At 45.8% G+C, this 9,192-nt stretch overlaps 1 protein-coding gene across 1 annotated transcript; it reads right to left on the bottom strand.

The window, feature by feature from the left end:
* Positions 1-1,705: 1,705 nt before the first annotated feature.
* Positions 1,706-7,073, bottom strand: LOC120384958 (cytosolic phospholipase A2 gamma-like). Its single transcript, XM_039504056.1, has 4 exons — positions 6,986-7,073; positions 5,063-5,223; positions 3,858-4,023; positions 1,706-1,872 (listed from the first exon to the last, which is right to left on the bottom strand). Exons 1-4 carry the CDS (start codon positions 7,071-7,073, stop codon positions 1,706-1,708), a joined length of 582 nt encoding a protein of 193 aa, XP_039359990.1.
* Positions 7,074-9,192: the final 2,119 nt, after the last annotated feature.

Genomic DNA, 9,192 nt, shown 5'->3' with positions numbered 1-9,192 from the left:
AAGAGCTAGAGCTGTGCTGTTGTAGCATTTTAAGCATATACATGACCTATGTCCCTTTGTGAATTTAGTCCTTTGTGCTCTCAGTTAATATGGACAATCAGACAGTGGTGGAATAAAGTTGGGCTATTTCTAGTACTCAGGCACACAATGTGAAAACTGATGAGGCATTATGGTTTATTTATTTAACATTCATCACACAAAAGAAGAGAGGGCTGTTAAGTGTTATCATACACAGCACAAGAAAACTTATTTGGAACTTAACAAGCAATAAAAATTCACCATTATATATCAGGCCAGATTCTAACCTCAGTATAAATGTGGAGTAGCATCAGCAGCTTCAGTAAAGTTATTCATATTTACCGTGTTGTAAATAAGATTGTATGATTGCTCACAGCTGGGCACAACTTTCCTTTCTTACTTCCTTTCCCTTTCTAAACTAGGAAATCCACAGAGGAATCTTGCAGACACATTTGTTTGCCAGGCAGCTGTAACACTATGCTTCTGCACAGTGTAAATGTCTGTGTTAGAGTGGTGCCATGTGATCACTGACAAACCAGTATGTAGGTATGTGTCTTACAAATTCTATCAATCAAACCTATTGTATATGAATCTATCATCAAACCTATTGTATACGAATGTATCACCATAACTGATTTATATGAATCAATCTATCCAGCTAAGAACATTTTACCAAATTCATCAACCCATCACCAGAGCTACATTCACAAAGGACTTGGCCCCACTAAGATTCACCAAACCCCCACTCAGCTGTCACTGAACCCTGTAGATGCCTTATCACAGTCGACACCTAAGTTTTGGCAGTAAGAGTTCCCGCGGTGCCTCTGGGTGTGCGCACGGCTGCCCTGCTCTAGGCATACAGATGCCTAAGCCCCACAGCAATGCACAAACTGGGGAAAGACAGGTGTTCCTCCGCATAGCTTGCCTGTGGGGCCCACTGCTGTAGGCTGTAAGCCAGGGGACTGGAGCCTGGTGTCTCTGAATTCAGTGGGGAGTGCTGCAGCCTTCAGAATCTCACCCTTGCTCTCGCTCTCTTTCTGGCCAAATTTCCCTTTAATTCTTTAATCCGCAGTTGAACAGTTTCAATGGGGGGGGGGGGGAAATGAAGCCCCCCGCTCCCGCCAGGAGACTATCCCACTGCCTGGTGATGAGGGCACTCACCTCAGAGGTAGCAGATCCCTCTTCAAATCCCTCCTTCCACTGAGGCAAGCAGGGGACTTGACCTGGGGGTCTTCTCCATCCCTGGTGAGCACACTAACTACTGGGCTAACAGCTCTGAGGGAGGCCATCTTCCTACTTCTTGCACCAGGGCTCAGGCCCCACAGGTGAAGTAGGGAGGAACACGTGCCTTTCCTGGGGCGGGAATTACTCTGGGGCTTCGGCACCTGGACACTGAGATGGTGGCTGCAGTGCACATGCCCCAAGGTAGAAACATAAGCACCTAGGGAAATTTCACTGCAACAACTTTGGTGCTGAGAGAGTTTGGACACTACAGGGTTCTACAGCAGCTGAGCAAGAGTTTTGTGATTCTCAGAGTGCCTAAATCCTTTAGTGAATCTAACCCAGGGAAACTAACTACTCTGTGCTGCACTTAGGTTCTAAGAGGTCACAGTATACAACATCACAGGAAATGTGCTGGCCAGAGCCAGGCACATATTTTCTGCCCTTCTTGAACAAAGACGTGGTTTTAAAACTCCTTGGTGGAGGAGGACACAATCCGCTGGATCGCCTCCCGAATCCTCTCCTTGTTGTTGGATACATTCATCTTTGCTTTTTCGAGGAGTTCATCAATATCATTCTTTGTGTAGACTAAATGAGAGAAGGAAAACTTCTTTCTGAAGTGCTCTATTTCACCTAGGAATAAAACAAGAGGGTAAGTGCCAAAGAGAGGAAAACAGTGGTACTGCTTTTACACATTTACGGCTCCCAGAAGCATAGAATCCAGGAACCTAAAGAGGCAGGAGAACAACATGGGCAATTCCTGAGGCTTTCATAGAATCACAGAAATGTTGGGCTGAAAGGGACCTTGAGAGGTCACTAACTCCAACTTCCTGTACTGAGGCAGGACCAAGTGAATCTAGAGCATTTGTTCAAGCTGTTCCTAAAATCTACATCCCTTGGAAGCCTATTCCAGAGTGTAACTACCCTTAGAGTTAGGAAGATTTTCCTTGCTTTTCCACACAAAAATAACATATGACCAGACATCTAGCGAAGTATCAGACAATAAAGGGGAAGGAGTGCAGATCTAGTTAAGTAAAGAACAAATCAAAGGTACTGAAGGAATTAGCTGAAGAAATCTTGGAGTCACTGGAAAAAATATTTATGAACTCACGCATGAAAGGAGAGCTCCCGGAAGACAGAAGAATGTAATGCTCATCTTTAAAAAGGGGGGGAAAGGAAGAGCCAGGGAATTACAGACCAGTCAGCCTGACTTCGATACTTGGGAAGCTACTAGAGCAATGTATAAAACAGTCAATTTTCAAATAGCTGGATGATGAAGGGGTGATCACTAGCAGCCAGCCTGATTTACAAAGAATAAATCATAGAATCTTAGAATCTCAGGGTTGGAAGGGACCTCAGGAGGTATCTAGTCCCACCCCCTGCTCAAAGCAGGACCAAACCCAACTAAATCATCCCAGCCAGGGCTTTGTCAAGCCTGACCTTAAAAACCTCTAAGGAAGGAGATTCCACCACCTCCCTAGGGAACCCATTCCAGTGCTTCACCACCCTACTAGTGAAATAGTGTTTCCTAATATCCAACCTAGACCTCCCCCTCTGCAACTTGAGACCACTGCTCCTTGTTCTGTCATCTGCCACCACTGAGAACAGTCTAGATCCATCCTCTTTGGAACCCCCCTTCAGGTAGTTGAAAGCAGCTATCAAATCCCCCCTCATTCTTCTCTTCCGCAGACTAAACAAGCCCAGTTCCCTCAGCCTCTCCTCATAAGTCAGGTGCCCCAGCCCCCTAATCATTTTTGTTGCCTTCTGCTGGACTCTCTCCAATTTGTCCACATCCCTTCTGTAGTGTGGGGCCCCAAAATTGGATGCAATATTCCAGATTTGACCTCACCAGTGCCAAATAGAGGGGAATAATCACTTCCCTTGCCTAAGCTAACCCATGGGAGATGCCCAGGAGAGGGGTGTGTGCTAAGCACTGTGGGAATTGAGCACCCAAGTCCAGGGTGGAGGGAGGCACCTGTCTCTGCTTGGGGTTCTCGGCTGTGGTGACAAAGACTCTATAGCCTGGTGGTTACAGCACTTACGCGGGCTGTGGGGGCCCAGCATCTAGTCCTCCTGCTCCGCTGACTCTCCAGTTATGATTCCAAAATGGAACAGCTTCAATAGGGGAGGCTGAGGCAGCCTGACATCAGAATATCCCACAGCTCAGTGGTTAGCGCACTGACATAACAAGTAGCAGATCAAACCCTTTCTCCCGCTCAGGAAGAGGAGGGACCTGAACCGGGGCTCTCCACATCCTCGGTGACTCTGTAGCCCCTGGGCTAATAGTTATGAGAAAGGGCCTCACTCCCCCGCATTTCTCTGAGCACATGTTCGGGGCCCAGTCCAGCAGGCAGCCAGAGGCGTAGGGAAGCCTGGGATGGGGCAACAGTGCTGTGCCCAGAGAGACAAACACAGGCCCTGAGAGAACTTTCCTGCAAAAGCTTTGGCACTGAGCAAGTTTAGGCTCCTACAGAGTCTGTTCACAGCTGAGCAGGGTTTTTTATTCCCAGTGAGACCTGATCCTGACATTTAGGTGGCTAAACCACCAATGAAGCACCTAAGTCCCTTTGTGAATCTAGCCCGTAGAGTTTTAGAAAAGAGGTGTATAATTAAGTTACCTGGGCAATTTTTGATGTTGAAGAGTGGAAAGTGCATGACGATGGGAACGTCCTTTCCTTTGAAGATGTAGCAATCAGAGGGGTGACATGGGTCCAGCTTTTCTGGATCTATCTTGGGAAATGGGATGTTATTTGTCTCACAATACTTGGCAGTTTTCTTGATGGTCTGGGAAGGAGGGAAACATGATTTAAAAATAAATACATTAAAATAATTACCATCTCCATTACTAAAATGTGATGCCACTAAAATGACCAGGTTGGGGAGTTAAAAATACCCCTAAGCTAAGAAATACAAACATTCCAAGGAACTGACTAATAGAGGGCCTCCAATGGAAACCAGAAACAACTCTGTTGCCATATCTCTGTAGCCAGAATCTTTGTAAAACAATGAATATACTCTGACTGAGGTTTTCAAAACCTTCAAAGGGATGTGGATACCTATTAAAATTAATCCCTTAGGTGGACTTGAAAACTTGAACCCAAGGTAATAAGCAGGAGTCAAATGCAGACATTCATCTCCAAAAGCACTAGTGTTTGGTGTTTTTGTTTGTTTTCCCAAATTCACCTGTAGGAAACCTTGATTTCAATGAAGACAAAACGTTATTGTAGCTGAGGCCACTAGAGGGAGACAATATCACCTATGGAGCATTGGTGATCTGTGAGGCTGAGGTTAATGAGCTTGCAGAGTTGTAACTGGCTTATTGGAATTTAGTTCACATTTCTGCTGGCTCTGTCTCCTCATGCTAGAGTGTTCTTGGTTCTGTAGGTACTACCAGTAATAAAAAATTGGTAAATCTAATGACTATCATTTAGGTAATCAGATAGGACTGTGATAGACACAGGGGCACGCCTGTGGAGTAAAAGGTCGGAATTTTACACATAGTAAAACTGAACTTTAAGGAATTTCATCTTCTTCCATGATATCAAAAGGGAAAGAGAGGTCACATTGACTAGGCTTGTAGTTGGTCACACTCCCTTACCCCAAACTCAAACGAACTGGCAGAGAATAAAGTAAATATTCACAATGGATCTTATACCACCATGTGCCTCAAATTTTGATCCACAAAGAACCTTCAGGGAATCCAAATTACTGCTGCTAACATCGGTGCAACCTCATTGGGTCACAGGCCAAGCCTTGGATATTTGTGCAGTGCTTGATCCTGATTGGGGGTTTGGGAAATGTCACAATAAATAACAGAAGTTACCTCGAAAGGATCCCCATCGCTGAAGTCAAAGGAGAGGATTAGTTTCACTTTCCTCTCTCCACGCAGAACAAGGGGGTAGGCAGAATTTATGGCAGTCCAGGAATCGATCAAGCTGATGATTTTGTCCTTAGTGAAGACAGGAGATTTGGATTTGGGGTCACCTGCGAAAATCCATCCATGTATTGTTTTAGGCTGTGATTTATCCAAGGGGTCACAATGAGTGAGGTGCCCAAATCCCCCAACTTCTGTGTGCATTTTCAAAGGCTCCTAAACTGGCCGATAAACTCCTAGTGGGATTCCTAAGGCATCTAAGCAGGTTGGGCACTGTCAGGAGTAAGGACCCACAGCGAGCATGCTTATGTGCTAGTTTAACTCCCTGGGAGTCTAATGAGCACAGCTGGCCCTCATCTGAGCCCCCTGATTAGCCCAACTGCCTGACGGGCAGCAGGGACCTGCAGACCTGTTCTTATGAACAGCAGGAGGGCTCTGGCTGCTCAAAGAATTCACCCATGGCTGCGAGAGCTCCTGCTCCGTCACCAGCCTTGCACCTGCCTTGCCTTGCTCCAGGTAAGAGCTCTGATCCTGGCCTCTGACTCTGGCTTCAACCAAACACAGCAACAATGTATTGACAGCCATGTGTCCAAACAAAAGCCCCACATTCCCTTCAGTTGTATGTGAAATCCCTTTTATTTCCTTCCCATGAACACTCAAAAAGGCAATTGGATCTGCTAAAAATATGAAAAATATCCCACCTGCCCCCAGCCCCACAAAAAAGCGTTGAAATTTCAAAGTTGTTTTCATTCCACAGGGGTGGAAGCTGATTCATTTCTCTTTTTCATGAAAAATGACAGGGATTTCAATCCAATAATTTCCCAGAATATTTTGACACATTTTTCCATGAAAAAGTTGATTTTAGAAAATGGCCATTTTCCACTCACAATAAAATGTCATTTGAGAAATATTGACCAGCTCTAGAGAGAACCTTTTGCCTTAAAGAAAATTATGGACTCCTTGCAATACCCTTCTAATACAGCCTTATAAAGTATGTTTGCACACCAGCTCTCAAACAGAATGTTCATAAGGCTGTGATAATTGTCAGAGTCCTCAACACCCAGTTGAAGAAAATTGTCGATGCCCGTGACCCAACAGAGCTGGGGCTGAGGGGTTTGGGGTGTGGGAGGGGCTCAGGGCTGGGGCACAGGGTTGGAGTGCGGCAGTGAGGGCTGAAGGGTGGGGCCGGGAATGAGGGGTTCAGGGTGTGTGAGGGGGTTTTGGGCTGGGGTAGGGTGTTGGGGTGCAGGAGGGTGTCAAGGCTCTGGGCTGGGGGTTCAGGCTCTGGGGGGCAGGGATGAGGGGTTTGGGGTCCAGGAAGGGGCTCCGGGTTGGGGTGGCTCAGGGCTGGGGCACGGGATTGGGGCATGGATTTACCTCCAGTGGCTCCCGGTGAGTGGTGCAGAAGGGGTGCTAAGGCAGACTTCCTGCCTGTCCTGGCACCATGGACTGCACTGTGCCCTGGAAGCAGCCAGGAGCGGGTCCCGCTCTAGGCAGAGGTATACAAGTGGTTTTGCGGGACTCTCACCTGTAGGTACTGCCCCCAGCCAGTGAGATTGCGGAGCTGGTGCTTGGGGTGGGGGCAGCACGTGGAGCCCCGTAGCCCCCCTGCCTGGAAGCTGGACCCACTGCTGGCCACTTCTAGGGCACAGCGCGGTGTCAGAACTGGTAGGAACTAGCCTGCCTTAGCCAGGCACCACTGCTGACGAGACTTTTAGTGACCCAGTCAGCGCTGCTGACCAGAGCGACCCGGTGCCTGACATGCCGTGACCCAGTACTGGGTCGCAACCCCGAGTTTGAAAACAAACCAGGCTATAGTATAGCAATCCTTCCCACCCCTCACCCTCTGCTGCCCCAGTGCATTTTGCTTACATGTGTACAGAAAGTTATTGGTTGTCCCCCAGATCCCGTCTCGGCAACAGCTCCGGAATTTCCATAACAATTTACATACACTCCACATATTTCCTATTAGGCAAGAAAAATCAGAATAAAAATTGAATCAGAAAATAAGTTAAAAAAAATCGCTAGAGGAAATCTGTAGACATGTTCTTCCTTTTTCCCTCTTGGTTGCCAGTAGGTGTGAGTGGGGTTCAAGACGGGTATTTGTTAATCCAAATGCATTCAGATAGTGTAGTACCCGTTGTAGAGTAATTGCAATAAACACAGAGGTGATTCTTCCTCTGGGCTGCTGGACTCAGAAGAACAGGGCGGGCCTGTCTGGTTTTCTGGCTGACTGACAGACAGTGTACTGCCAGAATATCATGATGCAGGGACTCCTATATGCTAGGTCATTAGGAGTGGGTGCAGCCCCCACTGACAATGGATGTTTCTTTTCATTTACACAGGCATAACTGAGGAGCAGCTTTGGTACGACAGGTCATGGAATGGGGATGGGGTGTGAGGAGAGTCGAGAGCAGCACTTGTATGTGGAGCAAGGTGGGTAGGAAGTGAATGGGCAGGGGTGGAGAGTGACTGGAAGGTTAGCTGTGCTGAGACAGTGCTAGACAGAGAGCAAGTGTCCAGTACTTCTGCCCGCTGTTGAGAGGAGAGGGACTATAGTTTTGCTCACTGAGTTAAAATCCTGCTCCTAGGGCAGCAATAAGGAGCCCTACCCTTTGCAGCAGGCACGAGACAAAAGCTGCCCAGACATGTCCCACATAGAAATGATGGGAAGCATTCCAACAAATTTTTTTCCCATGAATTTGCCTATTTGTTGAGATGGGAACATTCCGTGGAGGTGGTTCGATCCTGATAGTACCACCAGAAACCAGTCTGATTCCTGCCTGCTGGCCTGCCTGGCTTATCAGCAGGTGGCCTTGGAGTCGAGGACCCCAGGGTTTCCAAGCAGCTGAGGGGCAGCCCCATCACATGGACTGCCTGGGATCGGGGGAACCCACAGCTCCAGGGTCTTTTTCACAGAGAAATTTCAACTGTTGGGATTTGGTTCTGAATCAGAATGAAACCAAATTTCAAAATATCACACCCACCCTGTGAAACAGAATCACCTCTCTGGCCAGCTCCAGTCCCATCGGGGGAAATGTGGTAGGTCAGAATGAAAGAAGAAGGGGCAATGGAATGACTCACTGTCTGTGTCCAACTAGCAGCTGGATTCTGACTCATGGGCTTAAAGTTAAGCATGTGCTTGGCTGGATCAGGGCCTATGCAAGGAAAGAATGATCAAGTGGGATGAACTGATGGAAAATATTCAGTGAGATCTTTTAGAAAGAACTCGTTCACCTTGGTTGCCTTGCCATACCTACCACAGTTGACGTCCTTTTTACTATGTTTGTAAAAAAACAAACAAAAATAACATTGCACTGTCAACAATTCTGTTGATCTTTAATAAAAAGTTAGTAATTAAATTTACTTTCTCAGAAAGTAGGATTAGTCTTTGTTTACTCAAAGAAGCCCAAGACTGCTAGATACTTACCTGCCACACACTTTATATATTTTATTAGTTACAGATAAGTTCTACATGGCCTTGTGTTCTCTTAAATTTTAGAAAAGTCACTCCAAGCCAGATCTAAAGAAAAATATTTAAGTACCTAGTGGGCTTTTGAGATGAGTGGGAGTTAGGTGCCTAGATGCTTTTGAAAATCCCACTCCAGGCTTAGACACCTTTAAAAATATGGCCTTGAAACTGATGAGCACTCTTATTTACCTTCTCTATTTCTTCTGTAGAATTCCTTATATCTTAACTATTATTAGGCTCGCAAAAATTAGGTTTTTATAAGTAAATGTTGATTTCACAGGACACACACATTGACAAAAAATCCATTGATGATGATAGAAATTTACAGAGAGGCAAAGCAAGACAAATTCTGCTTGAGAACTTCTTACAGTTTGATTTAATGATATTTACTTTATATATTTTGACGTGATGTTTACTATTTGTGTTTTAATGGTTATAAAGCTTGAATTTTTAATGTTTTGAATTTCAGTGCCTACTCTCATTAAATAATTATTGTCTGATCCCTCCCTCAAATTCCCACAACTGTGAAAATGTAAATTGATAAAAATAGAAAAAAATGTTTAAAAGTAAACATTGATATTAGCTGTCAAATTTACAAAACAATAAA

The sequence above is a fragment of the Mauremys reevesii genome, linkage group 17, assembly GCF_016161935.1.
Source record: "Mauremys reevesii isolate NIE-2019 linkage group 17, ASM1616193v1, whole genome shotgun sequence".
In the NCBI taxonomy this organism is placed as follows: Eukaryota; Metazoa; Chordata; order Testudines; family Geoemydidae; genus Mauremys; species Mauremys reevesii.
The sequence above is the reverse complement of the archived record's forward strand: the minus strand, read 5'-3'. Positions and strand labels throughout refer to the sequence as shown.

What these genes read in the sequence shown, in the direction of transcription:
- LOC120384958 (XM_039504056.1), bottom strand. Translation starts at nt 7,073, where the DNA reads ATGTGGAGTGTATGTAAATTGTTATGGAAATTCCGGAGCTGTTGCCGA. An exon ending in GCGATGGGGATCCTTTCGAG is followed by an intron (nt 4,024 to 5,062) that starts GTAACTTCTGTT and finishes CCTCCTTCCCAG; the next exon opens with ACCATCAAGAAAACTGCCAA. An exon ending in CAACATCAAAAATTGCCCAG is followed by an intron (nt 1,873 to 3,857) that starts GTAACTTAATTA and finishes TTTTATTCCTAG; the next exon opens with GTGAAATAGAGCACTTCAGA.